The sequence below is a fragment of the Miscanthus floridulus genome, chromosome 4 (genome assembly GCF_019320115.1).
Source record: "Miscanthus floridulus cultivar M001 chromosome 4, ASM1932011v1, whole genome shotgun sequence".
NCBI lineage: Eukaryota > Viridiplantae > Streptophyta > Magnoliopsida > Poales > Poaceae > Miscanthus > Miscanthus floridulus.
The window spans coordinates 36,238,122-36,264,528 of NC_089583.1; the positions used below are offsets into that span (position 1 = coordinate 36,238,122).

Genomic DNA, 26,407 nt, shown 5'->3' on the forward strand with positions numbered 1-26,407 from the left:
ATTCATGTAAGTGCAGCTATCTATTAATTCAATAAATTTAGTTTTGTATACATGCTTGTGTTTTTGGCACCATCATGTATGCTGTTTGATAACATTTTACTGCCACAAGTCACTGGTTTTCTGATACCTTTTGTCTTGTACTTAGTGCACAGTCATTTTCATTGACATGTCAATGTCGACAGCACCCTTCATTTGATTTTGAACTTGTAAACCAATTTTCTAATACTATTCTACTATTTGTATTTGAACATTCAATTATTTGTCCACCATACCTTATTTCATTTTCCTATTTTTTATTCAGTTAGTCATGTATGTCTCAATTCCAATTTCAATGTCAGCCCCCCTTTTGATTTTTAACATGCACACTATTATTTCATTGCTATTTTACTGACTTAGCTTCTTGTTCTCTCAATAATTCAAAGTTTTTTATTTCAAGTTTTAAATTATATTGATCAAGAATCTTATCTTATCTTTTTTTTTCTTCTTTTAGCCACAAGGCTTCTCTTATACTGAAACTATTCCTACTTCATCTACCTCCCACCATTCCCGTTCTGAGCATAACTCTCCTTATGCTCTTGAACTTCCTGAAGCATGCAGTAACAAAACAATCGGAAAAGACACCACTTCTGCATTAAAGTGGCTGATTCTAGATGATCTGCCTATGTTCAAGTTTCCTAGAAAGAGACTAACCAAGAAGCCATCCAAATTTTATTCACCCTTCAAGCATGGCATTCTGTCTTGTCCTCCACCCAATTTAGAGTTTTCTTTGCGTATGCATGCCTTCCTTTGTGCAGATGACTCTCCATTGAAAAGGTTCATTCTGATTTTATTTTCAAGCTTTCATTCTTTTTTTCCATACTCCAGAATGCTTATTGAATTCCATTCAGGAAAACTTTGATGCACTTTGGGACAGAGTCATTGACTGGCCGAGATATTACACTTTCCTTTGGTATTGGGAAATTCATACACCCTGTGTTCATGGATGCATTTGTCAAATGCATAGCTAAAGATGACTTTAATGTTCGTCCTGAATGCCATGGGTTCAGAATATTCCTACAACCTCTTGTCTCGGTACGTCTCCCTCATTTTTCAAACTAATCATTTCAAATTTTATTTTTTGAGTACAACATTGATAACAATCCAATCATAATGTACATGATATTCTTAAGTCAGACTCCTTCAGTATTCACAAAACTCAGCCTCAGTGCAGCCAGGACATTGTACTAGAAACTATCAAGCGATGCCTCCCCACGACTGACTTACAAAAGACAAAGATGGTATGTGTATCACGAGTACTTTTTTTTTCTTTCTTGCTTTCATCCCAGTAGTATACTGCTAAAATCGTATTTCTTTCGTATACACATCTTGCAGATATTTCTTCTGGTTTTACATCTTAGTCATTGGTCTGTATATTGTATCAATCTTGGCCAATCCCGTGTCGATGTCCTAGACTCAATGAACTATACTTCTTACAATGAGGTCACATGGGATACATATCATTCACCTATGGGCCAAATACTCATGGAACGCCTTAGTGCTGCACTATCTTTGGCTGCACCCCGCAAATTCCCCCAATTTGCAAACTGGAGACGTGTACCAATTCGGGTTCCATTTCAAAATAATATCTGTGACTCTGGCATATTCTCCATGAAGTTTATTGAGTTCTATGACGGTGAGGGCCATGGTTCTCTGCACACTACTATAGATCCGGTATGAATCCTTTTTCTTGTTAATATATCCCTCATTTTATTTTTTTGTTCTGTCTAACCTTTTTTCCTTGCAGGATCGATCAAAGGAGATGAGGGCAGAAATGCTACAATATCTAGCCTTTCATACTGCCAACAAAGTCCATGCTCCTCCTGAGCTTCTTCAATTCCGTATTGGAGAGTTCCATCCTTCTTTCCACCCTCTCTTTTATTAGTGGAAGGCAGCTTTATTCCTGAAGATGCTCGTCATTCTAATCCTTCACAGCCTTAAGGTCCACTCCCAGAATGTGCATTTATTTTGTCCAACATCACTTTTCCAAGAAGAGAAGTTCATCCACAACTAATTCCAAGCCTGGTTGGGCAGCAACAGATAAGGAGATCAAGACGACCAAGGTGGCAAGTGAAGAAGCAACAGGAAACTCTAAGGATGAAGCCAAGTTATTTTAGATGCAACAAAATTAGCTGGTCACACTTTTGGACACTGCATTACACTATGTAGCTTTTGAGCAAGGCATTGAGTAGTTCTGTCTTGCCTTTTTGTTCATATCAGCAGCTTTTGTAAATTTAGAAGCATCAAAACAATATACTTTCATTTTTTTTGTAATGAAAATGCATATTATGAAATTGTGTTTTAAATAACAAAGAAATTTTGTCTCTAATGTGAGTAAGTGGATTGAAAATGTATATGGGTGTCATGATCAAAGTGTTGATGAAGCTGGCCTAGTTTAAAACTTAGGCACAATATGAACAATAACAATTTTCTATTAAATCATTCTGGTAACTTGACAGTATATATTTGATCCATGTAATGTCGGTTGCATAGAAATGTCTTGTCTATTTTTATGACATGAGGTGTTGTACACATGAAAATATGAAGATTTTTTGAATTACATTTTTGTATGTTGGGTTATTCGTGAATTGATGCATGTATGGAAGCGCATGTATGCAAGCGCAAAAAAGTGGTCGGTTACATATTCCTAGTTCAGTTGAGCTCCAGGGTTGTACTCTAGCTTTTAATCGGACGAATCTATAAACTACTTGACGCCTACACTGGTCATGCGGAGTTTTTTTTTTCTTTCGGTCGTTGGAGTGGGGTGTGCGGAGGCCACAGGTTGTGCATGATCATGGCTACAAGCTTGTTATGTACTTGGCGTAGTTAGCGGCACCAAAAAAAAGACATGATAAAAATGAATGGTTGCATGAACTGTTACATTCGGAACAATATAAGTGCATCAAAACATACAAAAATGACTAAATTCATGTGCTCCTCTTTACAAATAATGAAAAAAAATCTATTGCCCAAGACAAGAATGATAACATTTGATGGTAGTGTGTAACCAACATGAGCATGGTAAACAAACAAACAATTCACGACTAAGCTTATTTGAATATAATGCATAAATCAATAATGCTAAACAACAAATGAACTAGAACAACAGCTTCTTCTTGGCTTTAGGTTTAGATGTGTCGTCGTTTTCATGTGAGTCATTGTTTGGCTTTAGGTTTAGATGTGTCGTCGTTTTCATGTGAGTCATTTTTCTCCCTCGTTGTCACTATCTAGACCAGTATAGGTGTTTTTTGCGACTACCTTCTGTCGTGTCTTCACTCTATTGTCCTCCTCGTCGTGATCAGTAACATGCTCCTAGCTTACCTTTTTATTTTTAGCGCCTGGTGGCCTCCCTCTCTTTTTGTTCTTCATTTCTTCAAGCCTCATTCTATTATGTTCCAAGCTGAGTCACATCCGCGCATTATGTGTAGCGTACTGCCCACAAGCCTTGCACTTTCTCGTGCCCAATTTCTCGCCTAATGCTCCAAGGGTTACTGCTGCCTTATCTGACTCTGTCTTGTTCCTGCCCTTAGGCTTCGCTTTTTCAGGAGGCACTAGGTTTATCAATGTTGTCACATCCTGCAGACACAAAATCAGGTTTGTCAATCCTTTAGAATATAAGTTTCAGAGTAAGAACAAATGCACACATCAACTAGTGCCCAACGTCTCTTGATTTCCATGTTTGCTCATCTACCTGTTCATGTTGTGACCCTTCTTCACTTGTTGCTGCTGCTGCCTTTTTCTTCCCTATTTCTTTATTGCAATCCAGCACATGGCTAGCCTCAACTCTACATGTGGTCCTAGATTCCTGGCACATGTTTTTCATTTAGCAGTCCATAGAATCAACAAATATCAACATCAACCATTTTTTACAATTCACTTGAAAGCCTATAATCATGTCTATGCTACTACAGATTTATTTCAGATCAGCATGAAGATCATGGTACATTATCAAGCCAAATACAGTAGAGCACATGAACTATGCCATATGTTGCATTCATTCATGATGGTGTAATTCACAAAAATTATGTGATAACATCAAGTCAACACGGTAGTCTCCACACTGATTCACCAATTTTTCAGATTAAATTAATAACTAGTTAACTTGTACTTGTGCTTGTCAAGCATGACAAAATCTAAATCTAATCAGTTATGCTTGTCAACTGAAATGGAAACAATGGAGCACTACTGCTAATGAAATGTGTTTCTTAGTAACTAGTTAATACAACTTGCTAAACAAGGAATTATATGACTAATCTTAAACCAGCTACTTCCCCTACACATTTTTTTCTTTACCAACTCATTCTCAAAAAAAAATTTCTTGGCAGGGATCAAAAATAGGATTCAGATGTTCCATTGCAATCACAAGCAAACTGACACATATTGTACAACTAACTTTATTTTTTCTATTTCTAAAATAGCTAAGTGCTATGGTGAAATTTCAGGCAGCAGTAATGTAGGATCTGATATAGCATTTGAAATAAACCAAAATCCACATCTCCATTTCACCTTTACCTTTATTTCTGCTGCCTTCATTTGTTTTGAACAACCTCCATGTAGTAACTGGTTCGCAGCTGGTAAAATGTTCTGTCCACAATTCCAAATATATAGTCCAGAATTAACATATATGGTTCACTAAGGTTCACCCCCTCTTGCTTTATTACTTAATGTAAAAAAACATACCCGTGTTATCCTTGTCTCCTCACATATTCCTTCTTCAATGCCATCGTCGCTGCTGCTATCTCTAGAATTGTCCTGCATGCCACATATAATTTAGAGACCTCCTTTATTACTATATGTACATTAAAATAGTTCTTATTTTACTAACATGTCTTTACCTCTGTCCTTGATGGACCTTGTCCCTTCCTCACTTTTGCACCAATGTCTGGGGGGATATTGTCTATTTCCTTCGTGACATCTTCTAAAACTTTGAGCAATCTTCTGTAAGCAGCGTTAGACATGCTCCCTGATCTGACCGCCTTCATAGCTTTTGGTATTAGAGTCTTTTGTTCTATAGCTTTGTGTGTTGCCGTCATCCCCGGTTAGAAGCTTGTCGCTCGTATCAAAGTCAACCTCCCTCCTAGCGAACCTTGTATAGCGCTTAAAAATGTATTCACGTGGAATCTTGTCTACTTGGACATGAATGAAGGCACGCAAAAGGTGCACGCAAAATAGTCCTGCATCGACAACAATTTTCAGTACCAACATAATTCCATGAATCCTTTAAGATACTAGTGTCTTTCCACAATACCTGTGTGCTCCCACTCCCTGCACTCGCAACTGTATGTCTCGTTGACTTTATCTGCCTTCACTTTGAACTTGTGTTGTCCCCAGCTTATCACTTCTGACCTATTCGTGTGACAAACTCTGTACCAATGCTCGCTTATCTCTGGATCATCCTCTATGTTGTATGCGGTGCAAGTGACCATTTTTTTCGAAGTTTCTGAACACTGCCCGTGTATATATCCTTCCTAGTTGAACCTCAAATGGCCATTTGTTCTTGGTAAGTGTCTTGCGCTACATCAACAAACGACACAATCGAAACATAAGTTTTTGCATAGTGTACTACCATTTCAATCACAGTACATTCAATGTTTAAATTCGTTTTACCGTTGCAAGGTATGTTTCAACTCCCTCCTTCATCTTCCGTGTCTGCATGAAATCTAGAGTACGCTTTGCAAACTTGTGCAAACATGTCTGCTTTCCCACAAAATTCTTCTTAATCACATAGTTACTGCTCTCACTACACTGTGTCGATGTCATCATCCCACAGTAATCATCTTTAAAGAAAGCTGGGATATACCTAGCTCGTTGCCGGAATAAGCTCTCCATAGTGGCATTTCCTTGCAGATCAAACTCTGTTATCAGTTCTTCCCATGCTCTCTCAAATTCGGCGGGTGTTAGGGGGTGGTTCAGCACCGACTTGAATCTTTCCTTGAAGTGTTGTTTCTCATAAAGGCTGAATATCTCATTCAGGTTCGGCATATGCTTGTTAACCACATGCCACCGACAAATCCTATGGATGACACTAGGGAATTCCAGTCCTATGGCCACTTCCATTGCCTGATCCTGATCTGCCACACATAGGAGCATGAGGATTGTTAACTTAATACAACCAAAACAGCTTGAAATTGTTTTTCATTCTACCTTCAAGGTGTTTTCCACTTTTTTAAATAGTTTTACTTTACCTGTGATAATGCACCTAGTCCTATGTCTTCCCATGCATTTCTTGAAAGCTTGAAATACCCATTGGAATGTTTCTATTGTCTCATCGCCTAACAGCGCACATCCAAAATATGTGTTCTGTAGGTGATGGTTTGCACCCACAAATATAGCTAGTGGTTTCTCATATATATTTGTCTTGTGCGTGGTGTCGAATGTCATCACATCTCCAAAATCAATATATTCTGCCTGCATGCTAGCGTGACTCCAGAATAAGCTATGAATTATCCCTTCTTTATCAATCTTGACATACCAACAAAATTGTGGGTTATGCGCCTTGCAGTCTTCAAAGAATTCTAGAAGCTTCGCAATGCCATTGGCATGTTCTGCCCTCACATTAGCCGCCTTCCTGCAAAATTTGTTACTATTACACAGATGTAATCGACAGTACCTATTTACTGGATGGTATAAGAGTTGGCACACACTGACCTGTTCTCAAGATCCCGCCTGGTCATTGGCACGTTCTCACCTCCCCCATGCATGTCCCTAACAATGTTCTATATACTATGATGCGGGACATCCGCTGCTTGGAGGTCATCAACAAACTCAAATAATACCGGATCATTTTCCTTGTGTGATCTCATATTTATTATTTCTTCTTTCTTTTTAAGACATGGATGGTTATGCATTAGATCCACTTGCTCAATCACCACTGATATTTCATTCTTGTTTTCATCATAAATTCTTTTAAGCTTCATCTTCGACATGCAGTGTGTCTTCTTTGTGGTATTGTTCGTAACACGCAGCTCCTCATTTTTTTTAAAGTAAGTATGAACCCCCTCATTGCTGCATTGTATAATATATGAATATGTTTTACTGTTTCCATAGCTCAAATTGAATCCAACCTTCTCGGCGTACGCTTCATAGAAAGCCCTGGCCTCTTTTCGGTTTCTGAATGACATCCCAGGCCTAGGAATGAGGGCAGGATCAATGTCTTCTTTCTGCATACAACATATGCAATTAGATATTTCCATTTTCCACCTAGAGGCAATGCAAAATTGCTCGAATTTTTATCTCAGTCAAAATTGATTATAGTGAATTTCAGCCTATATAAGACCTCAACATGTCTGGTTCCTCAATCTAAATATTGTAAGCATGCACATTACAGCCTATGTCAAGTTTGTACATTTACTTTTTTCATTATTTCTCAAGTCTGAATACTTCTCAGCTCTATTTTCTGAATCCCATCATCACAACTTTGATCATTTGGTAATTTTGAAACCTAATTTTATTTCATATTCACATAGCAGAATCTTCGAACTTCTTATTCAAATGTCACAAACAAGCTACTCACATGGGTGTACTTCTTTTCGGTATCTGGTGTAGCGTTCTCGCTTTCTGTAACTATTGCCATTGGTGAGAACATGCCTCTGCTGGATGATGTTCCGGCTTCTGAAATGCCAGCCACAACATCCTCGTTACGGCCTGGTGTGCACGATGATGTTCCACCTTCTGAAATACATGCCGGTAACCCATCGTGACCTTGTCCTGATCTTCCATCTGTCACAGCCACATTAGTTGTGTGCATTGTCTGCGATGCTGACGATTCAGTCACAACCCCTTTACAATTGCTCTTCTCTTCAAACAGCTGCTTCTGGCAACCCATTCTGATTTAATAACTTTACTGACTAGTGGCGGAGCTTCGATTCATTCAAATAATCATTAATCTGAGAAACATCACAGAAACATATAAGGATTACTGCATAGCCATAAATAAAGGCTATGTGAAACATAAAACAAGCACACATTATTACTTCTGATCTCATCCACTACAAGTGAAGAAGTGAAGACATCACCCGCAGAAGCATTGCTCCACAAGATAAAATTCATCTCACTCACTCAGCTTGTTTAATTTGGTCACAAATCGTGCCAGGTAGGTCATTAAAAATGATGTACCAAAGAAATCTCAGCTTTCTATGACAAGTTCATGTATCATGAACAGTTAACACCAACTTTGGAACTACTAAACATCAATAATGTTTAACTTATAATTCATCTTGAAGTAACATCCAGTAACCATTCAAATATGATACGACTATAGGACCTTCAAGCTGACATAAATGGGAAATAAGTATGCAAGAATAATTCAGTAAGCCAAGGATACTTTATACATACTATAGAAAATCGTGAAAGATAAACATAGTTTCTGAATTAAAGTACATTCTTTTACTCATATAAATGGATCAACTGCAAGTCCGGAACCATCGTTACTGACTTGCAAAAACTCGATACAGAACAACAGCTATATGTGTTTACGTATAGCTGTTCGGAGCACCTGTATCCAATAATGGAACAGCAACAGAAAATGGCAGTAGTCCTACTACTGCAGAGGAAACACCTGCGCCTGAATTGGATTCATCAAGTAAAAGGAGTGCCCGTGAAGCAGTTACTCCCCTTGCCCATATGACTTACATTGATCAGCTAGAACACAAAATACAATGATGGCACAGATACTGAAGAATGTTGTAAGGCCAATTTTCATGTCCTTGTATTGTTCTAAACACTGATAAACAATGGCTTTACAGAAATTTCTAATCTCTCTTTTACATGTTCGATCTTTAACCAACTCATCAAACAAGCTAACTCAGATTTTTTAATTTGATGAAAACAAGCTCACAATTCATGTAATTCACACCTGCTGTACTGTTTCGGCGCGCAGATTCCTCGCCTAGGGAGGGTTTGCAGTGTCTCGGCGGCCACCGCGGCACTGGCGACGGGGGCTCCTCGGCCGTCCGACCTCGCGCCGCTGCCCGCCCACCTGTCCGCCTCGCTCAAGGACGCGCCGCCGCCGCCTGTCCGCTTCTCGTGAGCTCGCGCATTTCACGCGCCGCCGCCCGTCCGAGGTGCCCCCCAATAGCGGCCTCGTCGGTGCCGCGGCTGGGTGTCACCGGTGTACAGGCTGCTCAGCGTTCTCTCCTCGCTCGTGGGACAGGGAACGCGGTCAGCGACGGTTCCGAACGTGGGACAGGGAACGCGGTCTTCATTCGTGAGTGCGGACAGGAGGTACTCACGGGCCCGATGCTTGGCTTCGCACTCTCGGGTGTGCGCGGGTTCACGCGGTGGGCTCGGGTGCTGAATATTATTCGGTACCCAGGGTACTAACTAGCGCAGTATATATATATATATTATGTTTTTGCTATCACAACTAGTACCAGCTGGTTCAAACTCAAACTGATTCTGGTGATCCAGAGTACATGCCAAATTAACACAGGGCCTAGCTAGGCCCCTAATTAAGCTAGTACTCCGACGCAACACAGAGCCTTCTTATATACGTTGCATATCGGTATGTATACATATACTCCCTCTGGTTCTCTAAAACAAGTCATTTTGGACATCGACACGGTCTTTAAGAAATGACTTTGACTGTAACTTTTTACTATAAAATATTTATAAAATATAGTCAATATATACTTTTATGAAACTACATTTCGAGATGAATCTACTTACATCACTTTTATATTTTCAAACTTAACCCAAAAAAAGTTATTTGTAGTCAAAGTTTAAAATATTTGACTTAAGACAACCTCAAAACGACTTGTTTTAGAGAACCGGAGGGAGTACACAGTTATACACCCTTTTAACTGGCTTGCAGAAATGTTTGTTGCACACACTTAATTAATGCATATATAATTGCCCCTCAAAAAACTTCATGTATATGTTTCGTTCGTTCTTCTTCCATCAGGTTATTTATTCACTTCCTGTTCGCATGCGTGCATGCTTTTGTTCCCATCCCATGGCCAGACTTGCGCGTTGCAGGATTTATGCCGACATGGTCTGACAAAGAGTACCTTCGTGATAATAATCGCAAGAGCTGAGGCTTCAAACATGGTCATAATTGATTTAGCATTTTTCCGCTTTGTTCTTCATTTCTGTATAAGTTACTACATGGACATAATTGCAGAGTGCTTGCACACGCGACTATGCTCCTTCATTCTGTGCAGGGTTCCTATCATGAGCTGCAGAATTGTTGCCCACATTTTTTCACAAATAAATGACTTTTTTAATCACTTTTGCAACAGATAATGAAGCTTTATGGCATCCTAACACTTTGGAATTTGGATCAATTCTATTCTCGAAAACTTTTTGTTCCATCTTATCTGACATGTTCCTTGTATTTTTATTAGTCTACTACTCCTCTTGCTTTTTGAAGTGTAGTCCTTTTATTTTTTGTCATATAATCAATTTTTCCTAACTTATACAAAACTATATTACCAATATTCATAAAGGTATATTAACATCTAGAATACCAAATAAAGCACTACCAAGACTTATGGTGGATTTAATAAAACTTGCTAATTGGATACTGCATATTTGTAGTGTATTTTTCTATAAACTTGAGCAAAGTTAAAATAATTTTGAATGGATGGAGCGTTTTCTTCATAACTTTTTGGGTTTTCTTGAATTCATTGGGTTTCCCCCCTCATGGTTCTACAATTCTATTGGTTAACAATATTAATGTTATTCCTTAGAATAAAATCATGTGGGAGCCTCCAGCACTGGGTCTGCCCCCTTAGAATAAAATCATAAAGGTTTGTTTGAAATGAAGAGGAGAGAAACCCAAGGAAAATCCCTACAAAAATTTAGGGCATACTTGCACTACTAAAAAAACAATTTTTGAAGACAAGAATTTTAATTTTCGAATGGAGCATTTTTATCGACTCTCCTCTAGAAATAAGACCAAGGCCCACGACCGGCCGGCCCACTAAGCAAATACTGTCTCTTCTCTCCCTCCGCTTCCACCGACAAACGACAGTATTCTTTCTCTTGTCTCGGTCTCTCTACCCTCTCTCAGTCTCTGAGTTCACCGCTTCCCCTTTTTACCATTACAAGTCACTGCTAGATCGTTAAAAACAAACAAAAACTGAAAACTAAGTCATCAAAATACAAAATGCCAGCGCAGAGTCTGAGCTTTTAGTTTTAGGGTCCGATTTTCTATATGAGGCCACAAGTAGCGCCCTGTTCGCTTGGCTTATAAGCTGTACTTTTTCAGCCAATGAACAATATTTTTCTCTTACAACAAATCAGCCAACAGTACTTTCAGCCATGACTTATCTTGCCATGTTAATTGGCAGAGAATAGCTTCATGTCATTTTGAATCATATACAAAAAAAAAATCAGTTAATTTCGTTAAAATTTTAGTCTGAACACGAGCTTTTTAGTTTCAAGGTCTAAGTTCTAATGTAGGGCCACAAGTAAATCTCATGCCATGCTAATTGGCAATAAGTAAGTTCAATGCATTTTTAATCATATCCAACAAATTTTAGTCAATTTCGTAAAAAGTTTAAGGTGTGAACGCAAGCTTTTAGTTCCAGATTCAGCTCTGTGGGGCCACATGTAGTTTTTACCGCACTAAATAGTTTCACGTCACATTGTATAGTATATATGATAAATTTGTGTCACTTCCACTAAAATTGTGAAGTGTGGACCCAAGGTTTTAATTCTAGAGTCTAGCTTTAATGTGGAGCCCACATGTTGATTTAACAGTGCTAATTAGCACTAACTAGTTGAATTATCTGCACTAATTTTTAGTTGCTTTCGATATTTTATTGAGCAAATGCGAGATTTTAAATCCAATGGTCAGACTTTTAACGTAGATCCATATATTTTTATGCAAATATAAGAGCTTGTATGTATGTTTTATGTAAACCTGCGGGTTCAACTAGTTGGCAGGTTGAATTGGGTTGGGTTTGAACCCACATCTGCACAGAACATTCCTCTCCTAGGTTGAACCCAACCTACTGCACAGAATATTCCCCTCCTAGGTTGAACCCAACTCCCAACCAAACACCCTAAAAACTGAGCCCAACCCACTCCAACCCCAAAACCAAACACACGTTAAAAGCATGACATGGGATGGATTTTGGGGAAAAAATAATTTGATATAGGTTGGATTGGGTAAGGGTTGGGTTCCAACCTATGAATGAAAATGCAAACAAAATAATAACCTCCATAACATGCTCCCAGTAGCCCATGGAACCCATCCTAAGCAAGAAGTAGCATCATGGAAGATGGTCAATTGGTCATGAACCCATGGTGGAATCATGAGCGCCATACTCAGCTGGATTGAAATACCCATATGCATAAAGTAGATCCATAATTTATATACTGTGCTGAAGTGTAAAGCCCAATTCACAGAATCAAAACACAAAAGGATAAAATAACAGTAAATGCCTGCCATTATGTTGCATTTTTCACAAGGCAAATTGAACTTTATTGCCGGCTCAGAAGGTAACAATGAAACAACATGACTTTAACAGACTACATGGTGCCGGCCAGGCCCCATGTGACTTTAACAATGTAACAACATGTCTTAACAGACTGCAACTGTTAGTGAACCCAAAGAGATGACTAACGTAAAGGAATCTGCAAATCCATAAACCCATTCATTTCAACCATATAGGAACTTTGGCGCTCACTGGTCACCATTTGGATACTTATGATACAGCTTTTGTTATATTCATATCTAATATTTAAACGCCCGAGTGCCTGCCGTCAAAGCCACCACTTCTATCCCAATTTCTTCTTACATTTCTTTGTAAACCTCTTGAACCACTATCTAGCTGATTACCCCTAGTTCTGTGACTCTTATCCAAGGAACCGCCACGGTGCATATCAAAATCGTTGAACCGGTCATTCCGTTCTGTTCTACCATAACGGTCCCCACTAGACCGTCTTCCATTCAAGTTACGTCTTGTGTCACGGAAGTTATCCTTGATGTTCATGGAAGACTTAGTCTGCCTAGACTGGAACCGATCAACCATACCAGAATCCACATCATCAGAAAATGGTTCATCATCACTGTAGGCAAGTGCATTGTGCCTAACAGAAGCTCTGTTAGGACTTCCCTGACTATGGCTTCCATTATTTCTAAAACCTTTGTCAATGTCCTCGTCCAGATCAGAATTGATCCCATCATCACTCTCTGATCCGAAAGATGCCTTTCTATAGTTATTTGAACCACTCCGACCTCTGGTTTTATGCCAGGAATCAGCAAGATGAGTCGATCTCAGGGAAGGGTGATCCTCAAATTCATCCTCATCCTTGGCTGCATATCTGGACTCTCTATTATCATATCTGGACTCTCTACTATTATCATATCTGGACTCTCTACTATTGTCATATGTGGACTCTCTATTATTATCAATTTCACTAAAACCTTCTGAATCAGAAGCATTCTCAAGATCTGAATAACTCATCCTTGACACTCCACCTGTCTGACTACCTTTTGGCAAGTCAAGTTCATAACTGTCAATGTCATCCTCTTCATCATCAAAATCATCAAAACCATTACTTGAAGATGGCAAGCTATCTCTTTCTGAGAACTTATTCCCTCGTCCTGTAGTCATTGTTTCAGCCATTCTAAATTCCTCATCCTCGGAGCCCTTAGAAGCACCTCTATAAGACATGCTGTCTGCTGATGAGCTCTCCCTTGCCTTAAATGAATCAGCAAACTCAAATGCAGCAACATCTGCACCATCTGACTCGTTATCATCAAAATCAAAGTTCCATGCACTAGAAACATCAGGCTTGCGTGGAGGTCTTTCCAATCTTTTCCGCAGTGCAGATTGCTTTGCTTCCATTTGGCTGTTGGAGTACTCATCTGCAGGACGGTCATGTTCACAATGGAAACATGACATATTCCGCCTATAGTTCAAGAAATTGCACCTGAAATTTCAGGTACACGAGTCAGCCTGTAAGCAAAGACAACAACAGCACATAACAAATTGATTCATGAATCACTGGAATGAGTGTGCTATTTCTGTTTACATATTCCTCAAGTTTCACCTCTTCAGAAACATAAGATGGCATGGAGAACCTTCTTAGAAATCTTAGTTTTTAGATACCAAGTCATTCTTGTTCATAAATCATAACTGTGTTCGATTACAGACAACACACAGTGCAAACATGAATACAAATATGCATTGTTCATTCAATAAAGTTACTACAGAATGCGCCAGCGGCCAGGAAATATACCGATCCAAGATATCAATTTGTTTCTTCACAACTATGTGTGAGTAGCAAACATGAATGCAACAAAACATGATGAAAAGTGAAGGGGTTAGTGCAGTGTGCGATGCCACATGTATATAATTACGGCAGAATAGGACAGAAAAAATAGACATCAAAACAGAATTCCTATGAGTATGCTTACCGAGGGCATTCCCACTCTCCAGGGAGGAGTTGCCTTTTGGGACGCTTAGCATCACACTGCAAGCAAACAGTGTTTTTTGCAAAATTCATGAAATCACACCTGCAAAATAGACCCCAGGAAGTAAGAATAGTATTTCTCAAGTCAACAAGGTTCCATAAATCAGAGGCAAGTGGCAAAATTACTTAGGGCAGAGCCAATCTCCTTTCTTCATCTCAACATCATCACGCCCCACTCGCTTCTTTGGTGGGGGAGGTGGTTGCTTCACTTTAGGAGGAGGCTTCCTTATTACAGGGGGTGGGAGATTAGGATCAATAGGAACAGCACTCAACTTGACAATCTCATGTATCAATTTCCGAACAGCAGTCTTCAAAGATTTTAATTTGAGCAGAGGTTTGTTCTCTACAGTTTCCTTTACGTGATCAAAACCATAGATCAACAAAATGCGCATAACATCAAGAGTCCGAGCTTCGTCTTCTTTACGTGTAAGGATATAGCCCCTCGTGCATACATTTCGTAAATTACAAGAACTACATACCTGCAAATTAGAAGCAAAAATAAGGAAACCAGAGGGTCAGATTTTCCAACAAAATACAATGTTTGATGTTCACTTAGGCATTGCATCTAAGAGTGGACTGATAAATTATATGCCCTGGCACTCACACCCTCCGTTGATTATTGCTTACAATGCTACACTGAACTCCATAAGCTGTATAAAAAGTAGTGCACTAGCTAGGAAAAAATGTGATGAATAGCAAGAAAGGCATTAGCTAAGTATAGATTTGACATCTGATAAGATTTATCTGCATGAGAAAATACAATACAAATAATCTGTGTAAATCACAAGTATTTAGATTTTTTGAGAAGGCTAAACTGTAATGGAAACCCCATTATAAATACATGAACTTATATGAGAAGGGCTACATAAAATAAGTATGAGAGAATGAAACAAAAGCTATCAAGCATTAGAGTAAAAATGACATTGAAACAAAAAAGAAGGCACACACCAGACAAGGTAGAAAGCAATTCGGATAGACAAACATCTGCCATTTTCATTGTTAGATATGTACTCCCTCCGTTCCAAATTATAAGTCGCTTTGACTTTTATGGTACATCTATTTTGCTATGCATCTAGATATAATAATATGTCTAGATACATAGCAAAATGGATTAACCAAAAAAGTCAAAGCAACTTATAATTTGGAACGGAGGGAGTATGTATCTAGGGGTCTAATTGTGTATAGCTTACTTGTGAAGTCACTTGTGACTATATATATGGAAGCCACCCAACCCAAGGGGTGTGAGGTGTTTCGCTATTCTCTACATGGTATCAGATGCCCGGGTGTAAAAAACCAAGATCGTTTAGCACACATTCTTTAGATTGTATTAATTATGTAATGACCTTACTACAGCAGTACAGCTAGAAGTAAATGAAAATGTTTGATTTTATGAAGCAAGGATGAAAAATCATCAAAGGTTAAGCATTCTATCATATCTGTTAACTCTTAACAATTTTAGTTTGTATAACACCATGTTCCAAATGTGTTCTTGGCAGCAGCCTAGGTGGCTTCAGAATGCTATGCAGCACCCTTCTGTAAAGCTTTTGATCAAGTTGGGTGACGAGGAGCGAGAAGAACATGATGCGACCGGCATAAGGAACAGATAGTCTGCAAAGGGGTGATGTAGAAATACCACGGGGAAGAGACAATGGGAGGCAGAAAACACGAAGAGAGCAGCTAAGAACAGGTATGGTCCCAGAAGAAGAAAAGGAAGCAACTGGAGGTACAACAAAGGCAATATGTTTAAGCCACCCACAATACCCCTCCTCGTCCTCCCTCTCCTCCCCATCCTGTACGCTGGGTCAACTGGACGTTAGGCAAAACCAACTTCCTGCCTAGCATCATTTCCAACATAGTCTACCACATATTGTACCAGTTCAACGTGAGAAGCAGATAACATAATCCAAACTTTTCATATCAAAGCAATCTTTTTCTGGTTCAAATTATCTTTTGTCTCTGTTTCATCTAACTCATAGATCATTGACTATCTGACAGATGAATCAGGACATAACAATTTGGTATCAAAACCATTTAGCTTTTGTTATTTCATGTAAACTTGCTTCAGATTCCTGTTACCATGACCAGATCATGGTGGCTTGGGGCTAAGCTACAACCAAGGAAGGATGGACTATAAGTAAACCACAAGAATGAAGTATTTTCAGACTTAGGGCCCCATTGAAACACAGGAACATCACAGTAATCAGTTCATTTTCACACTAAAAACACAGGGAACAGGAAAAAAATCCCATTTTCCAAATAGAGCCTTAGCTATTGTATTTCAGGTTTTCATCAATTTAAGTTTATCTAGTGGGTACGTTGACTGTTTCATCAATGCTACAGCAGCACATGGACAGGGCATAGGCAACTGAATGAGTTGATGTTAAAATATACTAGCACAACAAAAACATATACTAATGAAATTTAAAGTTATTTGACTTCCCCAAATGGGTCGCTACCAGATTCAATTACTTCATACTGGAATCAGCACAAGCAAATAAATTGCGTTTGCGAAGTGCAGGTGGACTGAAAGAATAGAAGTCTATGTACTCCCAGAGTACACAATTGTTGTGCCATGGTATTGTCAAATGTGAGACATCAAGTATATCCCTCATAAACTCAATATATGTATTATATCAACAGCAACAAAAACCAACAAAGCCCTTTTGTCTCAAGCAGGTTAGTGAAGTCTAGACTTGAAACCCAACACGAATCACCGGCAAAAAAGGGAGAAGAGAGAGAAGGAAAACTATATATTGTAATCAAATAATTAAACAAGAAAATGGACTCTCGGAGAGTGTTTCTTTGGTACTAGTCATAGCTACAATGACAACTGGAGAACATGGTGGAATAGATACAATCATACAAGTCAGCACACATAACACAAAATGATGACATGTGAATTTTCGGGCATTTAGAAACAAATTTTGGTTTAGAATATGCAACTTACATCGCCCTCATCAAGATGTACACGTTTTCTTATCAGTTTTGCAGAAAACACCACTTTTGCATCCATGCTAGGGCACCCATGGCCGACCAATATCTGAAGATCCTTCCTAGGCAATGATCTGCATAAGATTTAAGAACCAATTACATGATTACTAGTACAACTATCATTTGTTCATTTTTCGCACCTACGATCTATCTACAAAATTGTCCAAATGACTGCTGAAATAACAATAACCCTTTTCTGATTTCTGACTCTGATCCTTTTACTACTTTTGATGAGGCGAAACAACAATATTCACATGTATGGTCATTACATATTCTCATATTTTCATGTGCTTCAGTCATGGATTCACAAGAAAACATTCGGTGTAAGGAATCAATATCTAATTTTGGATGGACATAGTGATTACTCCTAGTCAAAAGAATCACAAGACCATTAGAGAAAGTTCAATAATAGAGCCAAATGTTTGGCTATTAGCCAAGTTGTAAGAGACAAGCTATACAATAGTAGTCACTTAACTGTCTATAAAAAACTTTTTTATTGCTACTTTTACCCATGTCCCACCTTCTCTTTCCTAATCCTCCCCACATTCACTTGATGTCTGGGTCCACCGCTGCATAGGCTCCCGTGCCCAGCTTGTTGCTTGCATGAGAGCCAAGCTCTCCTCTCTCTCTTCACTTCTCTCCTCCACATCAGCATTTGCTTGGCTATAAGCTCATTATTGTACTTGCTCTTAGTATGCTATAAAAATATAGGAACGATGAATTTTAAAAGTTAACCTCAAATATTTGCATTCTGACTTTCCAGGTTTAGCAATAACTGTAAGGGAAGCTTCCCAAAGTTTCAATGCAACTTAAAATATCTATTGTGCATACCAAGGAATAACAATGACAGGATGCATCGTCATTACCCACTTACAGCAATGAAAAAGTTGGATGCACTCACAAGGTAATCATCTAGTTTCTACAACAGTGATAACTTCGTAGCATGAAACTAGGGGGGAAACATGCAACAATCCATTTCTGATGGCTATGATGTAGAAATATTCATCAATCCTGCATTCAAACTTTATGGAGCTTGCACTTGACAGCTCTAAAGAAAGATCCAGATAATGCCAGGTTTCTCAGAAACTAGAATAGTCTCCCCTCAATAGTATGCAACATTGGAATGGCTTAATAGTATGCAATGTTGGAATGGCAGCAAACTGAATCAAAATCTATGGCCTAGAATTATCTTAGTACCTACTACCTCCGTCCCAAAAAGAATGCAATTCCAGGTGCATTCTTTGTTGAAGTATCTAAAATTTAACCAAATATATAAGTAAAAATATTAGCGTTTATGACACCAAATAGGTATACTATGAAAATATATCTCATGACAAATATAATGATACTTATTTGATATAAAAAATATTGATACTTTTTTTACATATAGTTAGTCAAACTCATGCTTTAACTTGGTACTGTACTAGAATTTTCTTTTCTGGCCGAGAGAGTACCTTTTAACTTTTAGACCCTGATTTGACCATGACACAGGCAAAAAAAATCTGGCTACAGCAACCTAACGAATTAGAAACCCATATCATGTAACTGGCTGTCTTATAAGGTGACCTAAACTCAAAATAGGTCTCCAACGCAATACCTATAGCCTCCAACAGAGTACCTAGATATAGAAGACCCATTTTAGGTGCCAAGAGAGGTATAACTCAAATCTAAGTATCCTCTCTCCTGGAGACCCATTTGCAGAAAGAGTTCTCTTTGGATCTTGTTGTTGGAGAAGACTAAAAATAGGTATTGAACCCTTTAAGTGTAGCGCTACCCAAACGTGAAATGGGTCTTGTGTTTTGGGTATCTATCGTTGGAGACAGGAACTAAATTCAACCTCAGGAGCAATAACCATACTTGAGGATGTCGAACCGATCTCGGCCAAAGTTCATGCAGGCGTTTTTGACAGTAGTCCAGTCTCTGGAGAAGTCGAACCCCGCCTCCTCACTGACCTCTGAGAGGTCCAAGGGCACCGCGGCGGCCATGGAGCTCTCATCGGCACCACAGGCCCGCCCCAGGTCGAAGTACCTCTGCTGAGCAAGCCGCTCCATCAGTTCGATCCATTCGGGCCAGGGGTGCACCAGCTCCACCTCCCTCCGCAGCACCTCCTCCATGCTCATCCTCCCCACCTCATCAGCAGATGCCGCCACCGGAGCAGCTTCCTTATGACCATCCGGCCCCGACTCCGGCTCCGGGCCCGGCTCTGCATCCAGCGGCGGTGCATCAGGCGGCGGCGCGGGGCGGCGCCAGGACTGGATGCGGCGGAGGGCGGCGTCGCGGGCCGAGAGCTCGGAGGAACGGGAGCGGTCGAGGGCGTCGAGCTGGTCGAAGACGAAGGAGAGGCGGGCGGAGAGGGCGGGCGGCTTAGAGGAGGCGGACGAGGGGTGTGGGGGTGGGGAGGGAGAGGAGGCGAAGGGGCGGTGGCGGAGGAGGATGAGGAGGGACGAGGGGGTGGGGACGCCGCGCCGGCGGCGGAGAAGCAGCAGTGGGCTATGGCAGGCCATATGTGAGAGCATTGGGTTTTGGGATTCCGGTCAAAACCCTCGTCAGTCTTTTAGACAGAGCGACCATGAACGGCAATTTCATTAATCATTTTTTTCTGCTTAGGCCATAGGTCAAACTGGAAATTTACTGTTGCCACTTCTAAAAAAGTAAGTTGCTCACGGTGACGATGGTTAGAGCAACCGCAATGTATATGGGCTAAGTAGTCCATATGGGCAGCTTTTATGTCAGTGGACTATAGTTATAGTTATCTCCATAATGTTTTATCCAACAAGTAGTTTATAAGGTGGGTCTCATATGAGATAAAAAATTCTTTCTCTTTACAATCCTGTGTAGAATCAAGAAAGAGAGAGGGAGGAGTGAGAAAAAGTAATATTTTTTATTTTTTATGGGTAGTCCATAAGCTTATGGGTACCTTTTGCTATGGACTACCCTATGGACTGATCTTACAATGTTCCAGGTATCTAATAGCAAATATTTTAATGCTATAGACTATCCTATGGACTGGTCTTACAATGTTCCAGCTACCTAATAGCAAATATTATGGCAGTCACAATGCAGTAGTTTGGATGACACATGACTCTACGACTAGAAACTCCATGATACAGTATTTCTCCAAGGAACCCTGCTAAAAATTAAGGGCATGTTTGAAATGTGGAATTTTTTCTTTGTTCTGCATTTAGAAAATTAAACTGTACCCGTAAAATTCCTACGTTCAAAATAGGCCCTGAGCCCATCATTTCACCGGTTGTATAGAGTTTGCCACCATGGAGTCCGACCTTGTCCAACTGCCGCCCCCTCCACCTTCACCTGTCCACCAGACACCATCACCACCGTCTCCACCGCTGCCACGCCCTTGCCCGGCGGCCGCGCAAGCTCCCAGCAGCAGCCGCGCGAGCAAGGCCCGGGTTAACGCGAGGTCCACGCGAGCAAGTGCGACGGCGCCCACACATCTCCCACCGACGGCCGCGTGAGCAAGGTCTGTGGCGGGTACGCGAACCAGATTCGCGACAGCCGAACGAGATCCCCGACACCACTGAGATGCCGTAGCACGAAGACCGTAGCCTTGCCGGGAAGATCTCTGCCATCGTGCGGTTGTACCTCGCGGCAGCGGCCGCCTCGACGTGGTTCCCCGGCGTCATGCTCCGTCGCTGGTACGGCAAGGAGGTCGCGGAGGCGTGCACGAGGGGCAGGGCCGCACGCGAGAACGCCGTGAAGAGCTCCGCTGCGGGCACGGCGAGCCGGAGTGACCTCCGCGAACGACGGCGAGTCGGCGCTAGCTCCGGGGCCGCTGCGAGCCTGGAGGCGGCACGTAAGCGGGCGGTGGTGCCGGGCGGCCGCGCTGGAGGTCTGCGGGCGCTGGGGGAAGGATTTTGCCTCACCGGATCTAGAGACGCCGGGTAGAAACGATCCTGCCCTCCCATCCCGGTCCCGGACTAGTTTCTTCGGTCTCGATTCTTTCGTAGACGTCGTTTCTACATAAGACGTCGTTCCTTTGTTTTTTCCTCTCTCTCTCTCTCTCCTCGATAAATGGTCTGCCACGTCAGTAAATTGTGGCAGTCTAATTAATGACTATAGAAACCATCGTAGTTTATGCGTTGAGATTGCCCTTAAGAAATTTCTCAATCCATATCGATATAAGCACAAGCCTACATATATAAAGTACTAAATAGAGAATAGACATAAGTGCGCACAATAACTTTTTTCGTGAGCTCTACACATTGTATTAGGATTGATAGTTTTATTAATTAGCCTGCTACAGTATTACTATAACTTTTTCACATTTATTCAAAGGACATGCCGCTATGATATTGCCCGTTGTTTTGCTATTTGCGTCTAAGGGTGTTTTAGCTCCGCTTTTAGCCATAAAAAATTTTAGTGCCGCTAACCTTAGGAGAGGAAAATTTTCGTTCGTTACTCTAGATAACTAATATGATCTATGCCTCATCGTTGTAGATGTAATGAATCATTGAGAAATTCTTGAGTTGTTTATTGCTAAATTTTGGATGACTATGAATGTTGTTTAAAGCCATACAGTCTTGGAACCCTATACATGCATTTGACTGTTTGTGTTTATGAATTTTCCTTAGTTCCATGTTTATATGCATAACCGGTTACGAATTTTTATATTCTCTTTAAAACCACTAAATGAAACAATTTCTGCTGAGGATTTCGCTATAGCTTGGTAGTCAATGTGTGGGACTTTGATGGTTACAATCAATTAATACACAAAGGGTTCATCCTAGTTCGGGTGTCGAGCCCTATGTTCAGCAGAGAGTTTCGTGTCAGAGTGTTCAAGAGAGTTCACAATAGGGGGTAGGAGAGTGAGGATCTAGTTCTTTAGTGGCAGGTCGAACTGATCTAGGGTTCTATCCCGAGGGCTCCGATCCCTTCTAGGGGTCCCTTGACCAGCCATATACCTATGGAGAGCAAGGGGAGTACAAAAAGTTCGTTCTAGGTTCTTTTTCTTGGCTGCCAAGACGATGCCTCCCTTGGCCACCAAGTCAAAGTCCGCCCTGGTCTTCGAGTCATTAGAGATGTCGGCCCGCTCCGCTGTGGTGGTCGTGGCTGTTGGCGGTCCTTAATGATCAAATCCGACCGCCAATTAAGATCCAAAACAGGAGAAATAAACAAACTTATGACACATATGCATTTATTATTGACATAATTTCCCTTGTATTGGAAGAATCATGTTTTGTAGGACATATATTTAAATACAAGTGGAAAATAAGACAAAAGGCGCAACTCGGAAAGCGTAAAACAGAAATGCGCAATAGAATAAAAGGAGAAAGCCCACCTATGCAACAAACCTAGCCCGAGCACCGACGTGGGAGGAGCCCAGGCCCAGCCACCAGCCCACCTGGCAAAGGCGGTGGCCAGGTGAGCCCGCCAGGGTGTGGGCGCACCCTGGGTGCGCCCGCACCCAAGGCGGCGCGGCCCAGACCCAGCCTCCTCTGGCGGTTGCATGGCGGCATGCTGAGGCGGTTTTGGCTAGTTTCCTATTTTATTAGCGCCAAACCGACCTCATTCTAGTATAAGTAGATGGGTGGAGCTCTCCCTCAACACACACCTCATTTTGGGCTCTACACCTCACACCACATTCTTGTACTCTTTTACTTTAGTAGTATTTTGGAGCTAGCAAGAGCTATCAAGGAGAGCTTGGCTTCTTGGAAGAAAGGATCTTTGGTATGAATAATATGAAGAGTTCTTCCAAAGTCTTGCTCTCATATCTTCAATATAGTTGTGCTTATGAACTAGAGTATAGTTTTCATGTTATAATCTTGACATATGAACTAGCATATAGTTTCTATGCTACGAGCTTAACATGTAAAACATTATGCTTAATCATTCATATAACTTGTATGATTAGAAGTAGAGCTAAGTTGAGGTGGCAGTTCATCGTTCCTTCGGGTTTGCACATGTCATATGCTTGTCGATCCATAGGATCGGAGTCCTAAGGGGATATGGGTAGTTTCTTTGTACACGGGCATGGTGCTCGGGTGCACGAGAACCTTCGGATATGACGGTACTCCACGATTGAGGGGTAGGCAGCAGGTGGTGACAGCCCTGTCTGTCCCTTGTAATCCCCCACGTTCGAGTATTGTGTAGGAGTGCTAAAGTCTCTCGTGCTTGTGGGCAGACTAGTGCTCGGAGATCTCCTCGTCCATCTTACACTTAGGGCTAGTTCTAACCATATAATTTGTATGATCATCAACTATTCTTTGCATGGCTATATTAGAACAAGTCTGCTCCACTTAGGAACATTCTTTTATTCTTTATTTCTCTTTTATCCTTGATGTTGGCCTAAGTGTGTGTCCACTATCCTAAAAATACCATTTTTACCCCTGTCATAAACTTTGGTTCACTATGCAAGTACGTAATCTTGCTCATGTCTATGCTAGAATCTTTACACCTTGTCTTCCTTTGGGAAAATATAAATAATGATGCCCAGAATACTTTCAGGTGAAATGTTACAACAATAGATCCATGCGCTTGTGGATATTGTTTCTGTAATCGTTAAGAACTATCGTGTAGGTGTTCCTTGGCGGCGTTGCTAAGATTTATCTAAATCTTAGTGATGGTGCTAAGAAATACCAACAGACATTTCTAGTGCCGTTGCCAGAAATGGATTCCATCTCCATACTTGGTGGTTGCGCTAAGAAATGCCAACAATGGCCGACAACTCCTTCAGGCTGTTGTAATTGTAGCTTTTGCAGGTGGCAAGGACAGGCCAGTACTGCTAGTCTCCATGATCCACCCTTCCCTAGTTCGACCTTCTCATGGAGTCCATTGTACACCATTGCGCGGCCATAGGCCAATGCGTGGGGCCGATGCTCCTTCCTTTCGCGAGGACAAGGGATCCGGCGCGTGAGCCTTTGGCGTGTAGAATCATGCACCAGGTCCAGATGTGACCCTTGCTGAAGTAGGCTAGCTACGCTACGCCAAGGAGGGGGGCAGTCTTCTACTCTGTCATACGGGCGTCAGATACCTACCCCGACGTGCTCCTATTGGGGATTTGACATATTTTCGTAGACATGTAGATTCCTCAGGTGAGGTATCAACTAGGCTTTCAGGAGGCCTCTCATCAGAGGATCATTGCTTAGTTGAGCCCTCGAGACTATCCAAATGAGGGGTCACAGGCCCACATCCACTGAGACTCATTTGGTCAGGACTCCCGAGTGGTAAGGGCTAAGCAAGTCCACGCTCATTCCCAAGCTATCTTTCCTCGGTATGAGCTCCCAAGCAATAGAGGCTAGAGCCCCTTGGGAGGCTTTGATTGGGTATCCAGTAGGAGTGTGCGAGCGCACTCGCTAGGTGTAGGCTCAAGCCCCTAGCTGATTGGTAGAATCAGTCAAGGGGTTAATTGCACTGTCAAGGTGCTAAATCAAGGATGTATGTAACCCTAGTGTTAGGTATTCGTCGTCTAGATACATAGCTCTTGCTATGCACTTGATACACATTATGTCTAGATACATAGTAAAATCAATGTATCTAGAAAAGTCAAAACGTCTTATAATTTAGAGTGAAGGGAATATTTAAAACCTTAGGTGGAATTCCTATCATTCCAAATCATCGCCATTTTTATCCAAAACTTTTGGAAGCACGCGATCTTATTTTTCACCATCTAATTTGAAACCCACAGCTAGTAAGCCCTAACTGCTTTGAGTTGTAAGAGCCAAAACGTTGGACACAGCATGATCCTGGTACTCTGAAAATCAATGTGGATGGGACCTATAATCCTAATTTCGTGTCAACCGTGGTGAGAGTTATTATTAGGGACTATGAGGGCCATGTGAAACTAACAGCTTGGTGCCTATTGTTTCATTGTAGGGACACTAAGGAAGCCAAAGCCAAAGCAACCACATGTTGTGAAGGAATTGGACACCTTCTGATCCTGTACTCTGAAAATCAATGTGGATAGGGCTTATAATCCTAATTCCAAGTCGGCTGTAGTGAGAACTGTTATCAGGGATCATGAGGGCCATGCAAAATTAATAGCTTGGCACCTTTTGTTTCATTGCAGGGACGCTGAGGAAGCCGAAGTGGCCGCGTGTCGTGAAGGAATTCAACTGGCATGTACTATGAAAACCAATGCTGATGGGGCCTATAATCCTAATTCCAGATCAACTGCAGTAGGAATTGTTACTAGGGATCATGAGGGTCATGCAAAACTAACTGCTCGACGCCTAATGTTTCATTGTAGGGACCCTAAGGAAGCCGAAGTGGCCGCGTGTCATGAAGGAATTTAACCGCATCACGTTGGCATGATACTACAAGTACTGATCGCTGATTTGTTGTAAGAGAAAAACATTGTGACATGACTAATAAGCCAGGCTGATAAGTTCAAGCGAACATGGTGTGTTACAATTGCATAGAAGTTGAAGAACCACGTGCAAGACCAATCTATGTGGTCTAGTCTCTGATGTGTGAAGCTCATCTTAAAATGGAAGGACTCTGTCGTCTATGTCAAGATCAGAAGAAGCCAAAATAAAGTGAAGCTCATCTCGAAACGGAAGGACTCTGTCGTCTATGTCAAGATCGGAAGACGCTAGAATAAAGTAGGGCATGAGTTAACGCAATTAGCTAAGGGCTTCCCCAACGCTGTTTTTTACTTATAGCCCCAAGTGCCATCTAGGATCGAATAAAAAAGGTGGGTGCTCTATACTTGTCATAGTGACTTGCAGAAGCTACATATGCTTAGGAGAGAGAATGTGGTCCATGCTAAAAAAGAAGAAGGAGAGAAAATAAATGTGAGGCATGATGACAGTAAAATGTTTCTTTGTAAACCACAAGTAGTGATAGTTTACATTGTGTGAATAGTAGTCTCAATATTTTCTAATTTATGTGGATCATTTTATTTATACTAGAATCACCAGGAGTGTTAGCCTTCATCGGTGGTGCCCTGAGGTGCTGTTTGTTTCTGTAAAGGCAACGTAAACATAAAAAGAAT

At 41.0% G+C, this 26,407-nt stretch overlaps 3 protein-coding genes across 3 annotated transcripts; 1 reads left to right on the forward strand and 2 right to left on the reverse strand.

The window, feature by feature from the left end:
- LOC136551329 (uncharacterized) lies at positions 1 to 2,287 on the forward strand. The gene is made up of 6 exons (XM_066542898.1): positions 1 to 6; positions 591 to 813; positions 888 to 1,071; positions 1,170 to 1,277; positions 1,372 to 1,710; positions 1,784 to 2,287. Exons 2-6 carry the CDS (start codon positions 662 to 664, stop codon positions 1,919 to 1,921), a joined length of 921 nt encoding a protein of 306 aa, XP_066398995.1. The 5' UTR covers positions 1 to 6; positions 591 to 661; the 3' UTR covers positions 1,922 to 2,287.
- An 898-nt stretch (positions 2,288 to 3,185) lies between these two features.
- LOC136548389 (uncharacterized) lies at positions 3,186 to 5,069 on the reverse strand. Its single transcript, XM_066539940.1, has 5 exons — positions 4,872 to 5,069; positions 4,717 to 4,788; positions 4,549 to 4,620; positions 3,728 to 3,841; positions 3,186 to 3,612 (listed from the first exon to the last, which is right to left on the reverse strand). Exons 1-5 carry the CDS (start codon positions 5,067 to 5,069, stop codon positions 3,442 to 3,444), a joined length of 627 nt encoding a protein of 208 aa, XP_066396037.1. The 3' UTR covers positions 3,186 to 3,441.
- A 7,373-nt stretch (positions 5,070 to 12,442) lies between these two features.
- Positions 12,443 to 19,979, reverse strand: LOC136551330 (zinc finger protein VAR3, chloroplastic-like). The gene is made up of 5 exons (XM_066542899.1): positions 19,312 to 19,979; positions 17,411 to 17,528; positions 14,590 to 14,942; positions 14,408 to 14,506; positions 12,443 to 13,920 (listed from the first exon to the last, which is right to left on the reverse strand). Exons 1-5 carry the CDS (start codon positions 19,968 to 19,970, stop codon positions 12,726 to 12,728), a joined length of 2,424 nt encoding a protein of 807 aa, XP_066398996.1. The 5' UTR covers positions 19,971 to 19,979; the 3' UTR covers positions 12,443 to 12,725.
- Positions 19,980 to 26,407: the final 6,428 nt, after the last annotated feature.